The 18634-nt window shown below is 35.4% G+C and overlaps 1 protein-coding gene across 2 annotated transcripts in view; it reads left to right on the forward strand.

Annotated features, from left to right (window-relative positions):
* Positions 1 to 352: 352 nt before the first annotated feature.
* Positions 353 to 18634, forward strand: part of LOC148944252 (putative phosphatidate phosphatase) — a 67786-nt gene continuing 49504 nt past the window's right edge. The window contains exons 1-3 of one of the 2 annotated variants that reach the window (XM_089100536.1): positions 353 to 673; positions 6515 to 6666; positions 11210 to 11378. In XM_089100536.1, the coding sequence (XP_088956662.1) occupies positions 622 to 673; positions 6515 to 6666; positions 11210 to 11378 (373 nt within the window). In that variant the 5' untranslated portion in view covers positions 353 to 621. Of the gene's footprint in view, positions 674 to 6514; positions 6667 to 8891; positions 9044 to 11209; positions 11379 to 18634 lie in introns of both variants that reach the window. The other variant, XM_089100535.1, reaches the window with a different exon arrangement.

The raw sequence follows: 18634 nt of genomic DNA on the forward strand, positions 1-18634 counted from the left end.
TGAATTGATATATAGGGGTTGGGGTAAAATTCCTTTGCCACAAAAATGATTATTATAATCGCAAAGAGCATAAAAAAGGCATCCAATGGTATGTAAGTCAATGATATGAGATACGAAATATTTACCTTTAGAACAATAAAGTATGCAAGCAAATGGAAATAAGTTTTCAAGAATTTTTTTTCAATCATTACAGCTTGTCGCTAGCGTTACAAATTTTCCGTCAAAAGAACGCTGGTTTCTACGACAAGTAGCCGAATGAGTAGAGATTGAAGCGGCCAAAATATGGAAACTGACATTATGAATAACGTCTTACTTTTTATATCGTGGCAACGCTACATTTATGAAAAATATAAATTAAAGAAGCAGATAAAAAATTGCTGTGTTATCAGACAGTTATGAGTCGAGACGATTGAATTTACTCACTCAAGTTTAGTTGTTGAAGTTAATGACTTACTTATAGTTTTGAGACTTTTTACAGTTTGACCTGGATTAAACTAGGATAACCCCAACTTTTAGCCTCTAGGCTATTTGGCTAGCATATTGTTTCTCTCAAAGAACCTTAAAGCAGATTGGTCCACTTCTTGGTATATTCCAGCACCAAAGCTGCTTTTTACTTTTGACATGGCCTCTACAATAATACAGTTTATCTTGGATTTTGTTGCACTTGTCATTGGTAAGTTTTAAGCCTATTGTAGGCAGGGGCAAATCTCCAGCATTTTTATTGTATGGCAAGAAGGGTCCATATCTGGATAGTTAAGGGGCATGGGCTATATAATGACTTTCTCCAAATTATTAGAGGGTGCAACTGTCCCCCTGCAGATGATGCTCCTTAGCCTATTATAGGCATTAAAGGCAACACTTTTATTGCTCAAAACAAACTTTTCAAGGGTAGACCTAGCATTACCCCTTAACTGGCAGGGTGAAGAAAAGTTACACTAACTGCAGGGTGGGGTCTGCTGGACCCCAGTTTTTAAAAATTCAAAAAAAAATACTGTTTTAAATGTATTGTAATTTTGCTTAGCCTACTACACACTCAGATATATCAGTGAGAAACACTAAAATACAAAAATCATCCCACTAGTTGCATTTGAGGTATAGGAACTTGGCATGTTCTATACACCCCCTTTTTTTATATGCACTGCACATATACTTTTTCTATTCTTTCTTTCTGTTTGATTTTCTGTTCTTTCTTCAGGGGCACATTAGGCAAACAACCTTTACAGTTGTTAGAACCTGAAGAAGACACCCGGGGGACATTCTCACCTGAAAATCTTGTAGGCCTAATGTTGTTGATAAAAAAATGCAGTTCTTTTGGGATAGTTGGAAGGGTTTCTCTGCCCCTAAGTTGTGGGTCAATGAGGCATTGTTCTAGCTCTACCAGTAAATATATACCAAATCATATTATTGAGTTAGGAATAAAGTGAATACACCATTTGATGCCTTTTTTTATGCTGATTACAAATATAATTGTCATTTCTATTGGAAATGAATTTTAGTCCCCCCCCCCCCCTATATATGCCAATTCAGGGTATATATTTCTATATTAGGGGGGGTGGGGGTAAAGTTTAAACTGACCTCCCATTTACATCACAAACAAAATTTGCCCCCCCCTAAGGTAGAAATATATACCCTGAATTGGCATATATAGGGGGGGCTGAAATTCATTTCTGATAAAAATGATTATTATATTTGTAATCAGCATAAAAAAGGCATCAAATGGTGTATTCACTTTATTCCTAACTCAATAATATGATTTGGTATATATTTACTGCTCTACCAGCATGTTTCTTCAGGTCAAGTCATATTCTTGGGGTCTGAGGTAGCTCAGAATGACATTGACTCCAGCTATGTTCATGATCACATGCCACACCGCCATGGGCCATCTTCTTGTGCAGCAGCTGGTTGTGTAATTAGTTATAGTTTACTATTCTTGTGATCAATATCTGATGAAAAGTCCATTGATGAAGCAAAAATTACTGCTTTGTTTTTCTTTGGAACAAACGAAAATAGTGTCAAGTGGTCTCTAAGCCTGAAGATGAACGAGTTGGGTTCCTTGTATGACTAACGAGAAAATAGGTGGTATTTATCTTTTGTTCTGTTTCCTCTGCCTGCATAGTTAACTCCAAAGGGTCTGAGCATTTCTGCAAGCCCAATAAACAACAACCAGGTGTCTACTGTAATGTTGCATTTTTGAACCCTTCAATTGATCAACACGTGTCATTACAGTTCATGTTGGAACTTAAGCATTCTGGATTTCATCCATAGCGGTTTCTTTTTCATCATAGACAAAGGCAATAGACAGAAAGAATGTCTTCAAGACTACCAGGCATTGATTTTTCATTCCATACTTTGTTTGGTTTTGAGGGAATGTACATCTTAAATTTGCACTGTCCTCTAATTGCAAATAGTATTTCATCAATCGTCAAGTACTTGTCCAGTGAGTAATTTGCTTTCCAGTTAGTGACAAAGGGGTCAAAAACCTCTTTGGTGGGAGCTAGAGGTCCACTTCTTTTGTGGCATGTGTGCCTATTATTGAACTGAAGACAGCTTTCAAAATCCTTGAATTGCTTCAGGTTTGTTGTAGTGTGGAAAATGCCCTGCACAGTTCCATCAGCTGCAAAGATACTTTTGCAATCCTCACTGCCTGACTTGAATACTTCAAAGAGATATAGAAGGCCTAAAAAGGTTTGCATTTCTTTGACATCAACTGGGTATAAATATTTACATCTCTGATGCATTATGACTCCCAAAGTATTAGGAAGAGATGTTTTTGTATATTACCAAGACCAATTATATTATTTTAAGATAAGCACAATTCGGGTAAAATTTTACAGGGGAATTTATTGTAATTTAGGTCATTTTTTTCTTTTTGCTTTTATTTTCCTTTCGGTTATAATACTGTGTTCCAGCCTTAGAAATAGATTAATTTTATTTCCATCATTTTTACTTTTTATCTTTTATCCATCAAACTGTCATCATTTCTTTCTTATTTTACTATAAAACCCTCTTGGTTTCTCAATTCTGCTCAAATTGTGAAATTACAGAATTTTTGCACAAAACCAGTGAAAAAGATGTTAAGGTGAAATTAAAATAGTTACACATATCAAGAAAGGACAGTGCATGAGCTAAAGTCAAACCCAGTTTAGGTCATAAGGAAAAAACGAAAGTTTACTGTCCAGTACTTACCTATTCAAAAGTATGCTTTAATTCTGTTGCTTTTCAATAGTCAACTACAATATTCTTCATTTCTAAAAGAAAAACAACCTGGTCTTATACATTAAATTCCTAAAGGGTCTAGCCTGGAATAGCCTGAAAGTAATTGTTCTCTGAAAAGTTTATTGAAATTAAACTTAGTTCATCTGCTAAGCCACTAAAATGTTGCACAAACTGCAGGGTGGGGTCTGTCAGACCCCAGAGCCCTGTATATACGCAACTGTAAGTGATGTCAAGACGTACTTTCACCTTGGTTTAGCGCTCAACTGGTTCAAAGAATAAACATGATATCAGCCTCCTAGCTATACCTGGTGGTAAAAGATTGACAAAACACTGTGAGCTGGGGTCTATTAGACCCCACCCTGCCAGTTAAGGGTTAATTATATTTTGGTATTTTAGTATGATATTAGCTTACAATTAGGGCTATTGAGAAGGACACATGTTAAGAAAACAATTCTTACTACAGAATAGGCCTATACAGAAAAATAGGAGCCTAGTTAACAAATTTTGAAGGTGCTTCCACTTTACCCCCCCCCCCTAATTTGCAAATGTGTATCCCAAATTATGTATTTCCTATGTAGTTTTCTGTTTCTAGATTTAGTCATGATTAGGCCTAATTGAATTTGCAGGATGAAACATAAGTGTCAAGCCAAAATTTCAACAGCCCCAACTAACTTTGATACCATTTGTTCTTTTTTGCATTACTTAGGTAAGATTAAACTGAACACATCAGTTGGTGCCTTTTTAATGTTCTTTCCAAGTATAATAATTGCTTCAGGGGAAATTCTATTTTAAGCCCTTAACATTAGCCTAACATATATCAAACAGTTCGTTGTAACGAACTGTAAGTAAGGAGCGACCCAGCTCAATGGTAACCAAAAGTCTAAAAAACGGAATTTTGATACCAATAGATACATAAAAAGAATCAGATTTTAATTCTGACTTTAAATATTTAAGTTTCATCAAGTTTAATCTTACCCATCAAAAGTTACGTGCCTGAGAAAATTTTGGCTGATTTTCAAAAAAAGGGAGAAAGACCCCCTAAAAGCTATAGAACTTTGATGAAAATAACACTATTATATTCAGCGTATCATAGAACCCTACTGTAGAGGTTTCAAGTTCCTATCTACAAAAATGTGGAATTTTCCATTTTTTGCCAGAAGAAAAGATCACGGATGCGTGTTTTTTTTTCCAGGGGTGATTGTATCGACCCAGTGGTCCTAGAATATTGTAGGAGGGCTCATTGGAACGGAAATTAAAAGTTCTAGTGCCCTTTTTAAGTGACCCAAAAAAATGGAGGGCAACTAGGCCGCCTCCCATGCTCATTTTTTCCCAAAGTCACCCAATCAAAATTTTGAGATAGTCACTTTGTTCAGCATGGTCGAAAATATTATAAATATGTCCTTTAGGATGACTTAATCCCTCGAAGCCCCCAGGGGGAGGGCTGAAAGCTATGAACTTTACCCAATGTTAACATATAGTATTGGTTATTGGGACGTATACAGACGTTTTCAGGGGGAATTTTTTCGGGTAGTGGGGGGTGGGAGTGGGTTATATGGAAGGATCTTTTCATGAAGGAAATTTTCATGGGAGAAGGGACATTGCTAAGAAGGGGGCGCCGGATTTCCCATCATTATTTTTTAAAAAAATCAGAAATTAAATTAAAAAAACAAGTTTTTCAACTGAAAGTAAGGAGCAACATCAAATCTTAAGACGAAAAAAAAAAATATTAGCTATATGATTGGGTTCACCTTCTAGTCAATGCCTCGCTCTTTAAGCCAAAGATTTTTTTGTACTTTCATAAGAACTATTTATTCTAATTAACGGCCTTTGTGATTAAGCGGTCATTTTTAAAGAATTGGAACAAAATTTTGTTTACTTATTCAATGACGGTGAACCAAAATAAAAGCTGCATTAACTAAAAAACGATCAGAAATTAAATAAAAAAACAAGTTTTTTAAACTGAAAGTAAGGAGCGACATTAAAACTTAAAACGAACAGAAATTATTCCGTATATGAAAGGGGCTGTCCCCTCCTCAATGCCTTGCTCTTTACGCTAAAGTTTGACTCTGTCTCACAACTTTATTTTTTAAAACAATAAAAAACTTTAGCGTAAAGAGCAAGGAGTTGAGGAGGGGACAGCCCCTTTCATATACGGAATAATTTCTGTTCGTTTTAAGTTTTAATGTCGCTCCTTACTTTCAGTTTAAAAAACTTGTTTTTTTTATTTAATTTGTCAAAAAAGTGACCACCACTAGAAGTAGGTTTAAAAACCATTTATTGTTAATTAAGCAGAATAGAAAAAATTACTTTGTTTTTTAGTGGGTACACTTTAGTTATAATTCAGCTGAAATATAGTTCATCCCACTGCCCATAAGGTGGTTTTGGCTTCCCTGAAGAATAGATGCATCTTCATAATTTCTTAGGCAGGACAATTTATTAAAGGAAGTTCTTCATTAAAGTAAATTTGAACCCGGTAAATAAACTAGAAACATTCTCATTCAGGCAGAATGGAGGAGGCTCTTGTATTATTTTATTGGGTGAAAAATGAATTAAAGAAAGTAGCCTCACTTAATTTTTAAGAGAACAAAAGCTGCATCTCCTAAAATTTTTCTTAGAATTTTTGGACCAAATATACAAAAAAAATAAATTTTCTATGATCATTTAAACTATGCAAAAATTACTTATCCTGTATGTTGGTTAAGTTTACTGAACAAAATATTACATGTTTTTCTTGTTTTCACTAGTTATAATTCAACTCCTATTAGACAATATAATCTGTCTTAGATAGCTGTATTTAAGAACATAATGTTCAGTGGCGGATCCAGGGAGGGGGAGGGGGGGCGCGCCCCCCCCTAGCGTAGTCTAAAGTAGTGTAATTTACTTAATTAACCCAAGTTTGCATTAATTAAACTTGCTCCTAATGCAAGTTTATCGGATCAACCTATTTTGCGACCCCTTTAAAAAAAAAAAAGATCGGATCAACCCCTTTAAAAAAAATCCTGGATCCGCCCCTGATAGTGTTAATTAAGTAGAAACTTTGATTTTTAATGTTTTTTTATTTTTCTCAGTGCATTTTTGCCCTAGAGCCTTATTGTGGGAATCTGATGAAATATTTGCCTTTTATTGTTTAAATGTATTGTTAAATAATTTATCTAAGCTTCTAATATACACTTTTTCTTCTCTAACATAGTCGATGTTATCCACTTCCAGGAGTCTCCTAGAGAATCAACTCTACTTTATTTGTTTAATGTCTGACATTCCACCAATATGATTTTATGTTTTTTTATTATCTTGTTAGTTGGCATAATCGTCTTGATTGTTCCCAAACTGTCAAATCCCCCTAAAGTTGGCTTCCATTGCGGCGATCTCTCTCTCCACTATCCTTATAAAGACAGTACCATACCTACACTTGTTATTGGTGGCATTTGTTTACTATCACCAATTTTTGTGGTAAGTTATTTGATGTTTGCATGAAGCTGTTTTAACTGGGAAAAGTTTGAGTTTTGCTACTTACCAATGCTAGATACAACAATGCCATATAATCAAAACTTATGGGTCAATAAAGTGTATGCTTTGGCCTGAAATCATCCCAATTATTGTTTAAACATGAATGCTCAGTAACTCAAAAAAGATAAAATGTGCGCAAAGTAAAAATAAAAAGAAAGAAAGAACCACAATAGAAACTTTCACGCCTTTTCCCTCCATGTATGACATTTGAGCCAGAAATTGAGACACCTGATATAAATTTTGGGGTGCCACTTGTTCCACCTAATGGGCACATTTATGCCATGCCATGCCTCTTTGAACCATGTGTGCCACATCTGTCACTCGTTCTGGTATTTTGAAAATTGATTCTATGGTGCTCACAATCTTTAAAGTGAGCACCTCCTTAGAGAAAATGCTAATTAATTAGTTAAAGTAATCTCTTTGTGGTTCAAAAAATAATCTTGTGTATGTGTGTCCTGTTAAATAAGTAATTTTGATAAAACCCAATAGAATAAAAAAAGAAAATTTCTAGTGTTCCAAAATTTCTTCCAAATTAGCAGCTGATACAACAGGGATTATAACAATAACCTGATATCTGTATCTATGTCTACCTTAAAAATAAAAAAAAAACATGTTGAGTTTAGATTTTGGACAACCTACTTACTTTTGTTGGAACTTCCTTGTCTTGGAATTATTTGACTGAGGTAATTAATGAATGAAATTTTATTGATTTTTTGGTTATAATTGGTAAACTAAATCATCTAAACTGTATTTTATGCCTAGAAAGGTAATGAAACTTACAGCAGTTTTTTAGAAAAAAATTTTTTAACCAAAGAAAAAAGCTTTCTTTGAAGGCAGCTCTGGAATAGTTTTGCATCAACGCTTTTGGAAGTAAACTTGTGTCAACAGCTCTTAAAAAAAAAAAAAAAAACAGACGTTCACACATTTCCATTCTTACTGTGTACAAAAATAAAAAAAACAGCTTTCTGGGAAAAGGCAGTACTTCAGTATTACCATGGGCGCCCATAAGGGGGGGGCAGGGGGCACCCGCCCCCTGGCTGAAAGATGCTGCCTTATTTTTATATTTTTGTTCTGAGATTTCTATTATATAGCATTAAAAGTGCCAATTAGACGAGGTATCCCCCCCCCCTGGAATTCCGCTTATGGGCGCCTATGAGTTAAGGTAAGGTAAACAAGGTAAACAAATGAGAAAAGGTAAACAAATTGCTACAAAACCAAGATGCTTTAAAGAAGAAAGTGATTTAATCCAAAAGATTTGGTTTTTGTAAAAGCTGCAAGTGCCACAAATTTTCATTCAATAAAAGTAGCAGCTACTAGAAGTGCACAAAATCACGCCTATACACTGTGGGATTGGCCTAGCCTATTAAAAGAATATGCAATATAAGTATGAAAAATACAGATATCAGCCTTCAAAGGATTTTCTTTTACTTCCCCCCCCCCTCCTATAAATATAATCAATTTCGTTTCAACATTATGTTTGTGGCAAATTAGACTTTCAGACACAAAAATTTGAGTTTCAATTTTAAACTACTTTTTATATAAATAGCCCCTTTTCTGAAACAACTTCTGAGGGTGTAATTTGTGCTTCCCCCTTTTTTCCACAATTATTTCCTGAAATCCCTCAAGCCAGGTCATAATTGTGTACACATATGTTGGCAAATGATCCCCTTTTGTAGTATTGACATCAATGTATAGACAGAATGGGTATAACAAGAATATACATCTGTAAAATGCTTAAAAGATTTCAGCAAAAAAAAAAAACTGCTCTGCAAGCTTCATAGCTATTTGTCTATTGAAACACTGTTGGTGTTCATGGAAATGTTTTGTTTTAACATATTTCCCAAGTCACACCACAGACACACTTGTTGATAAAAACAAAGTCACCCATGACTGATGTGCTAATAAATCTATTCTCTGCATAATTTAGTTGGTCAGGTTATGTTCAATAACTAGAAAATATTGACGCCTGGAACAGTAGTTTTTGTTTCTGTATGACAAATCTAGCAAAAGATATTAAGACTTGGTAATGTGCACAAAACTTTGGAACAAATAATGTTGATGCATGTCTTGGGTAATTTTTGTCAACAGATGTGAGTATTGTGTGGCTCAGACATAACTCATGTGTTACTTTGCTTTTTGCTTTTTAATAACAAGCATGTTTTTGGCAGTGTGGCTTCCGGTTCTTCTTTTCTTCCTAATCGGAGATCCATACAAGCGCGGTTTCTACTGCTTTGATGAAAGTCTCAATTATCCATTCAAAGACTCAACGATATCCAGTCTTGTCCTATTTTTTGTTGGCGTCTTCCTGCCTGTTTTGACGGTGAGTTTATTCATAAATGTTTTGCTTGTTATATTTTAGTGTTTCGTAATCTTACGAAATGCAAGGTAAACCAACTTCGCTAAGGATTTCAAAACTTTCAAAGCTTGTTCATTGTGAAAAAAAGTTTTTAGTCAGAACAATGTTTGGATACCACATGAAAATGTTGGATTTGTGAATGAAAGCACCTTTGGTAGAGCAAATCCTGCCAAGGCAGGTGTTAATTAGTCTAATGTATTGATCTGCTCCAAAAATATTAAGATGTTCAGCACACTTGCGAAAATCTAGTGATACACCACCTGCTCCATGTCAAAAATGAATGTGTTCCAGGAATTCCCTCTTTTAGTGAACTGTTTTAATTGGCTACCCTGAATTTAGTAAAGATTTTGCATCTAGAATCAACAGAAATATTTAACCGTTTTTCATTAGTTAAATTCTAAAAATTGTAAGAGAATCATTTTTTTTTTACAAAAATATAGAATTTCAAAGTCCAAGAAACTTATCTACATAAAAAAACTTTTCGAGATACTGGTACTTAAACTTGATGCATAGCGTGCTCCATGCATAAAGTACTCATTTTCAATACTATTACTATTATTAATATTTTGATGTTTATTAGAACTTTTTAGACATGTGAACTCAGTGTATCTGGTCGTGGATGTACCAGGCAACTTTTAATAAGCATTAGGTTTTATGAAGAATTATCTGAAATATCCATAGCCAGTTGAGCTAAAATACCATTGATAATGTGTTAACTTTAGTAATAATCGTCTGGAATATAGGCTTATCCATTTACCGTTTTCCACACGACGTGGATCATCCAGATCAAACCTTCCTCGTTTAGGCTACCTCCAGAAAAGGCCTTTCAATCAAGGGAATTCTGAGGCCAGGCACGGACATGGAGTGGGGTAGGAGGCTTCGTGCCCCTGTCCACCTGATATTGTTACCTTTTGTCATATTTCCTGTTGTCTTTTAAATCCCCATATAATTTGTCTTATTTTTATTATTTTTCGTGGTTATATACCCCCCCCCCCCCTTAAATGAATTACTGTGTATATTCCTGCTCAAACTATACCCCCTACATTCGTTATTTATGCCATTTAGTTCATATAGATACAACACAGGACCATGAACATATGCCATTTAGTTGATTTAGATACAACACAGGACCGTGAACATAGAGTTAGATTTCCAAGTAGGCTCATAATTGTATAGAGATGCATATAAAGTCAGGTATCTAATAGTTAAAAATGGGACTGTTTTTCCTACTTTTCAATTTCGGAACGTGTTCAACATGCTCAATTAATAAGAATGATCCAAGCGATAGAACAATGAACAATTATATATATATATATATATATATATATATATATATATATATATATATATATATATATATATATATATATATTAAAAAAAGGCCCTAGTGGAGGTAAGGGGATTGATCTCAAGGTCGAAGAGGCTGGAACCGAAGGCGTTAGGGCACTTTTGGGAACTATTATGTTAGGACCATTTTTATAAGACAATTCATGACTGTTGAATTCAGTTAAAGCTGTGTCCAGCTTCCGGTCTGCTGAGACTCCCGTGCTTAAACATTAATGTTTAGTTTGGTTTGGAGGTTGAACTAAATGTGGAGGTGATAGATCCTTTTTATCACAGACCATAACGATGGTAACAAAAGACACCTCTTGATTGCCAGAATCCATCATTCTGGGCCATATTACTAAATGCCTGTATGCAATTTGTTCGCGTAAAGTTCTAAGTCTTACTTGTGAATGGGAGATACATGAGCGCAGATTACTGGTCAGTTTACGTGCATAGACATGAACGTCTTGCTAGACAGACATGAACATAGCACAAATCTTGGGAACCATAATGACGAGCTTGTCTAATATTCATTGTCTAAATTGGGGGAATCTTTCATGTCTCCTCTGTTTAGGTATGCATATTTAACTTAAAATGATGGGTAGGAATGGTAAAATGGCTTCGGCGTATCTTGAACAATGACAGCGTTAATTACTGTATTCAGTAGCTTGAGTTTAAGCTATTGAACGTTGAAACATATTTGTAGATAAAGTCTTAAAATAAGAAATGCGTATTTGGCTGTCGAATCATAGAAATTTACCAGGCACTAACTACCATCAATTGATCTTTACCATTTCTGTTTAGATGATTACTGTTGAATGGATCAAATATTCACAAGGTAGAAGAGGCCGGTATCTACCTCAAAAGTTGAAAATTGGTAAATTTACGATACATCCACTTGTGATTGAGCTTGGACACCTCATAGGAGCTTTTCTTTTTGGCGCTGGCTGTAGTCAGTTGGCCACGGACGTTGGTAAGTCCATCATTTCAATTGAAGTAATTTAGACTCCAAACCTCTTCATTGTTATATTTGGGCTATGTAATATTTGTGCTATGCATAATATTTGTGCTTCGATATTTGTGGTTTGTAAATTTTACGATGTGTTGGTGTTTCCAGCGCACATAAAATGTGCGCAAAGTAAAAATAAAAAGAAAGAAAGAACCACAATAGAAACTTTCACGCCTTTTCCCTCCATGTATGACATTTGAGCCAGAAATTGAGACACCTGATATAAATTTTGGGGTGCCACTTGTTCCACCTAATGGGCACATTTATGCCATGCCATGCCTCTTTGAACCATGTGTGCCACATCTGTCACTCGTTCTGGTATCCCTCCCCCCTAATGTGCAAATATATGGCCCAAATTTTTTTATAAACTATTATACATTCATCCTATATTATTTTATTTCATTAGCATTAACCAAACTGGACTTTTTAGAGAGGCCCGCATAATGGGATAGTACCAACATTTTTTATGTTTAATATTTCGTCTGTGATGGATTAGCGTGTTTTTCTAATAAAGCTATATAACCAAGAAGTTTTTCATTTGAGTACCAAATTAAAATTTGATGGCTTAACCAACATCTTAGAATACAGCAAATAAATCCAACGATTGATAACTAAACAAAACTCGAAAAAAAAAGAGTTTCGATTTTATTGTGGTGATTCAATTGCCAATGTTTGCATCAAGTGCTCCAGCGCTTATTTGTTGACTTTCTGCAAAGAGCAGATTGGTTCTATTCAACGCCGGCTCTAATTTTGTGCAGGGGGGCAGGGAGGGAGTGGGCAATCCCTGATTTGGGCAGGAAATCCAATGCAATGAATATCTCTAGTACCAGGGAATTAGTCACCAAGCGTAATTTAGTCGGGATTTCCCTTGCCAGTACTCTCAGAAGTGTACTAAAATTAATGGTAAGAATATTGGTGTTGCTGTTTTTATTTTACTTCGGACATAATAGATGAGATACGAATCAGATAAGACATGTCCTTTTTTGTTTAATCGGTTGCCATTTATGTGCGTGCGTTAATTGAAATGCCAAGCATGTGTGTTCTTTGGAACGTAAATCCTTGTTTGGTTATTCTTAGCCGGAAATCATGTTTCGGTAATATTTGAATCGTTTTGAAACTAATTGTTCTATTAGATAAACTTGAATACAGTAATTTGTCTCTAAGCTAGGCCGTATTTACGTTTTTAGTCTGTGCATTTGAAATCAGCATGAAAATTAGATTGTTTATTTTATTTATTAAATAAAAAGAACAAAAAAAAGTTTTTTAACTGAAAGTAAGGAGTGACATTAAAACTTAAAACGAACAGAAAATATTCCGTATATGAAAGGGACTGTCCCCTCCTCAACGCCTCGCTCTTTACGCTAAAGGTTTTTATTAATGAAAGATCTTAAGCCGAACTGGCCAGCCATGACAAAAACCAACAAAGAGAATAATCTAAAAAAAACAAACAAACGGGACTGTGGCCAGTAGAGAGAAAAGAAAAGACAAATGCAAAACGACGCGGATATTTCGCCTGTATCCAAACAAGGCGTCTTCAGCACGAAATAAACAAGAACAACAGGATAAAAAAAAAACCAAGATAAAACAAAAAACCAATAAAACCACCACCAAAAAAAAAAATAAAAAAATGTACAAATGGCGCAAACTAATCAACGTAGGGGAAAATTGCTATTATAGAGTTAATTAAGTGAGGACACCAGATTAACTAAATGTTACTCTGGTGTCCTCACTGAAGTAACTCTATAATAGCATCTTTTCCCTACGTGGATCAGTTTGCGCCAATTGTACATTTTTTTTGTGGTGGTTTTATTGGTTTTTAGTTTTATCTTGTTTTTTTTTTTTTTTTATCGTGTTGTTTTTGTGTTTCTTTCGTGCTGAAGACGCCTTGTTTGGATACAGACGAAGTATCCGCGTTGTTTTGCATTTGTCTTTTCTTTTCTCTCTACTGGCCACAGTCTCGTTTGTTTTTGTTTTTTTTTTAGATTTTTCTCTTTGTTGGTTTAAGGTTTTAATTGTTTTAAAAAATAAAGTTTTGAGAGGGAGTCATTAGCGTAAAGAGCGAGGCGTTGAGGAGGGGACAGTCCCTTTCATATACGGAATATTTTCTGTTCGTTTTAAGTTTTAATGTCGCTCCTTACTTTCAGTTAAAAAAACTTTTTTTTTATTTAGTTTTTGAATGTTTCTGAATTAATGCAGCTCTGATTCTGGCTCACCGTACATGAATAATTAAAACGAAGTTGGCATATTAATTTTACTTTTTTTTGGCCAAATGGCTTTCTCAAAATTTTGTTCTAACGTAACTTACGAATTAACTTACGTAACAAACTTCTATATTCGTATATTTTTATTACATATATGAGGGCTTTCTCCCCTAGTCAATACCTCGCTCTTCACGCTAACGCTCGAATTTTGTTCCTATTCTTTAAGAATGGCCCTTGAATCACAAAGGCCGTTTAATTAGAATGGATAGATCTTTTGAAAGTACTAAAAAAAAGCTTAGCGTCAAGAGTGAGGTATTGGCAAGGGAGCAAACCCCCTCATATACGTAATAATTTCTGTTCGTTTTACGCTTTAATATTGCTCCTTACTTTCAGTTTAAAAAACTTGTTTTTTTTAATTTTATTTCTGATCGTTTTTTAAATAATGCTTGGAAACCTGGCGCCCCTATCATAGAAATGTCCCTTCTCCCATGAAAACATCCTCCATGGAAAGATCCTTCCACGTAATCATCTCCCCCTGACCCCCCCACTAGAAAAAATCCCTCCTGAAATCGTCTGTATACTTCCCAATACAATATGCAAAATAACTTGCAGCCCTTCCCCTGAGGGCATTGAGGGATTAAGTCATCTTCAAAGACATAGTTATTAGATTTTTGACTATGCTGAACAAACTGGCAATTAGATTTTCGACTATGCTGAACAAAATGGCAATCTCAAAATTTTGATGGGGTGACTTTGAGAAAAAAATGAGCGTGGGAGGGCACCTAATTGCCCTCCATTTTTTTGGTCACTTAAAAGGGCACTAGAACTTTTAATTTTCGTTCGAATGAGCCCTCTTGTGATATTCTAGGATCACTGGATCGATACGATCACCCTTAGAATAAAGCACAACAAACAAACACGCATCCCGTGATCTTTCTTCTGGCGAAAAATACAAAATTCTACATTTTTGTAGATAGAATTTGAAACCTCTGCAGTAGGATTTTCTGATACGCTGAATCTGATGGTGTAATTTTCATTAAGATTCTATCACTTTTCCCCTTTTTTCGAAAATAAGGCAAATTTTTTCAGGCTCGTAACTTTTGATGGGTAATACTAAACTTGATGAAACTTATATATTTGAAATCGGCATAAAAATCCGATTCGTTTGATGTATCTACTGATATCAAAATTCCGTTTTTTAGAGTTTCGGTTACTATTGAGCCGGGTCGCTCCTTACTCACAGTTCGTTACCACGAACTGTTTGATACCCTAATTTTCAAACTTCAAATCTCTATAGTTTTTTTTTTACTGTTGACGAGGTGTGCTGTAGTTTGACTTTAAGCAAGGCCGTACTTACGGGGCTATTACCGGGTTTGACCCCCCCCCCCGAAATTTTGTTCAATTCATAAAAAAAACAAAAATGCTTATAAAAGTTTTATTGATGCGTTTTGTAGTTTTTTTTAACCCTCCCCCGAAACCCCCTTCCCTCGTAGAAAATCCTATTGAGAAAAAATAAAACAAATTTATCTAGTAGAATAAATGAAAATGTTAAAAATTAATACGTCAATAGCTACGTAAAATACTGCCATACGGTAAACTCGTCAGTCTAATATTCGAGTAATACAATTTAACTTTAAAAATTTATTGCCTGTAACGCAAAAGGGAACTAAGCAAAAAAAAGAAAAGAAAAAGAGAGACAAAAGGTCATCCCCCACTGCATCATCTCAAGAATGCATATTGCAACTTCTTTAAAGATGCTCCAGGGAGCAGGGGGTTTCGTATTATTTCCTCTGAGGAATTTCGTCTATGTTTACAAAAAATGCAAGCTCTTCTAAACATGCTCCAGGAAGTAGGAGATTCTGCTCCGAGGATTTTGCACTGTGTTCACTACTGTAAATGAGTCTTAAAAGCGTGAGATTTTGAATAAAATTGGACGTTTTTTTCTTTGTTATGTCGCAAACTAAGTTTTAGCTTTTTTTTTTCTCCCGAGTGGCGGGAGAAAAAAAAAACATTTTTTTTCTGTGTTGGTTCTTATAGCTTTTTTCTGCTGTTTTAATGGGAGCTTCTGTTTCTGAACTTAACTCGAAAAAAAAATGGTAGATAAACATGCAGAATTAGCGTTAAATTTACGAAATTCTGTATTTTTGGAGGTTTTGAATTTTGGAGGTTTTGGAGGTGGGTTTTTCCCCTTTTCTTAACTTCTGCAAAATTACGTATAATGATAACTTCAAGGGCCCCCTCAAATATTAATAAATTTAAACATTGGGAATCATCATAAAATGACGATACTTGTGTATATATTATTTAGAAACTTCCATTTTTATAGAATTTCGGTTACTATTGGCACGGGTTGCTCTCTATTTACAGTTTGCTCCTCAAACTGTTTGGTGAACCCACACTGCTTCGCTGTTTATAGTTTTTTCATTTAAATTTTTGAGAAAATCCTTCCCACGAAAAGTTTAAATACTTATTTTTGCTCGTCTTTGTAATTCTGATAATGTTATATTCGCCCTTTTTGTTTTCGTCAGGATGATATGGTAAAATAATTTGGGGTAGTTGGTGTCAGTAGGTTTGGGGTAGACTTCAATTGAATTGTAGGGGGTGGGATGTATTTTTTTTGGGGGGGGGGGGGTGGGTAAATTTGTTATTTTTAATGAAATTCCATCCCTACCCAACTCAAATAAAAGGGTATTTTTAAAATCTAGGGGGAAATGCCCCCTCCCTCTCAAATGACGACACTAATTTGCGTGGCAGGTAGATGCTTCTTTGCTCTCCTTAAGTATTTTACAACTCTGTTCCAAACATTTGAAGCGTCAGACGATGCCTTAAACCCCCGCATTGTTGTTTAAAGTTTATTTTTCTAACACCTACCCGCCGTTATCAAACATTCCGAGGGGACCATGGCGTCATGGGCATCCCTCAAATGGTGTTCCTGATATTAAGGGTTGTGTAAGGCGGAGGAGGAAGAAGGCCCCTCAAATGTACACTCCAAAGGGCCCACTGGTTTGTCCACAAGTCCCATGAGTTACAAACTTTCCCTCGGTAATGGGTTAAATTGCATGGTGATGCAGAACAACATCGCGGGAGGATCCTCTATAGGAGGACAACTGCGGCAGAGCGTAAGATCCAGATCTATGGACAACGGCCTCTGCAAAGGGCTGCCTCGACCCTTTCGGGGTACCTGCAAGACTGGGGACCTTGCGGTCAACTCTATTTCCACTTGAGGAGTGGCGCCCCTCGAGGAAATTATAGCCTAGTAAACAAAGATGTGGTTCAATACCGCTTTCTAGGGCTATAATGAAAGAAAGGTTGAGGTGGCTTGGCCACGTTGTGCGAATGAAGAATGACAGATTGCCAAAGATTGTTCTTTTCGGCCAACCGTCTAGGGCTAAACGAAAAGCAGATCGTCCTCGTCTGGGGTGGGAGGACGTCATAACGAAAGATTTAAAGGAAATGGGAACTTCGTGGGTGGGTGTAAAAAGGGAGGCTTTGAATTGATTGAGGTGGAGGAGGAGCGTGCGTAGCTGTGTTGGCCTCAGGCGGCTTGGTGCTGCGGTAAGTTGTTAGTAGCAGTAGTAGTAGTAAGAAAATTAAGGCTTTTGTTCATCCGCCCTATAAACGTCAATATTTTATAATTTCTTCCTGAGTCTAAAAAATTTCTCCTTCTTCTCGAAATCTCAAGATATTTACCACATTCCTGTAGTGTCATACAATTTACGTGACCAATTTTTGGGTTGTTAATTTAAAAAAAACTTTTTCCACAAAAAAAGTTTTTCAAAGAAAAGTAAAGAGCGTCAATAAGCCAAAAATAAGCAGAAATAAAGTCAAATAATCCTCCAAGCATAAAACTACCACAAATTATTATCAATAAATAAATGAGACTCCAAACGAACAGAATTTACAATAAATAGCCGAGTCAAACTCAAAACGAACAAAAATGAACACGCTAAATGTTTTCACTTTTTTCACTTTCATAGATAAAGAATCGTCAAGACTTTAAGGAATAAATATCAGTATATGTCAAATAAACTGACAATACACGGGCATTTGTTTTTTTTTGTTTTTTTCAGTAAAGCGCAAAGTGTGTTGTGGTCTTGAGAAGGGATGGGAGTTATCGGCCCTACGCATGTTAATATTTGCTTGTTTTGAGCTTGACTAAATAAAACATCAATTTTATCGCTGCCTATGATGTTTCGAAGATATCATAGGATTCTTCTAAATCTCCAGTATTTACGGGTATTATTTCTACCAAGTATAATAATTTTTGAAGCTAAACCTTGACTATTCTTGAAAACTTACTGCTTCCACTGTCTGATTTTGAAAACTCTTGGATGTTTTTCATCTCCAAGATCTTGCCCCTTTTTAGACGAGTTTCCCACCTTTTTCTAAAGTAATATTAAAGTTTATGGTAATAAGTTTTTATAAATAATCTTTCTAAACTTGAAAGTTTACGCATTTGAGAAGAGCATGAACATTATATTGTTTTAATTTATGTATATCCTAGTTTTCAAACTTCAAATCTCCAGAGTTTCTTTAACTGTTGACGAGGTGTGCCCTTTACTCATATGGTGTAAATGACCAACACGTCTGTCTTGGGCTGGTACATGTGCTGAAACTTTTTGGCGCCAATTCTGCTTGATTTTCCCCTGCTAATTTTTAATTATTAAATCTTTTGTATTTACTACTGATGTTTCACTCAGTGGCGCCAATTGGGGGTGAGGTGTTTATTCTCCTAGATCCTCTCCCCTAGTCCTCTGAATTTTAAAAAACACCTTTTTTCTGTTTTTTCGCTGAAAATGACCCTTTTTTGGGAATTTCATTGAAAAAAAACGTAAAAAAACAACAAAATCCCCCCCTTCCCTCCTAGATTATGGAAAATATATCTTGTCCCCTCCTACTATTTTAGCGAATCGGCGCCAATGATTTCACTACTTATAGCCTACTATTTTTCCTACTATTGTTTTCTTTTTAATGTACTGCTGTACTGCTGTAATTTCTGTATGAATTTCAATCGAAAAA

The sequence above is a fragment of the Artemia sp. Qi Xiang Cuo genome, chromosome 14, assembly GCF_049724085.1.
Source record: "Artemia sp. Qi Xiang Cuo chromosome 14, ASM4972408v1, whole genome shotgun sequence".
NCBI classification, from domain to species: Eukaryota; Metazoa; Arthropoda; class Branchiopoda; order Anostraca; family Artemiidae; genus Artemia; species Artemia sp. Qi Xiang Cuo.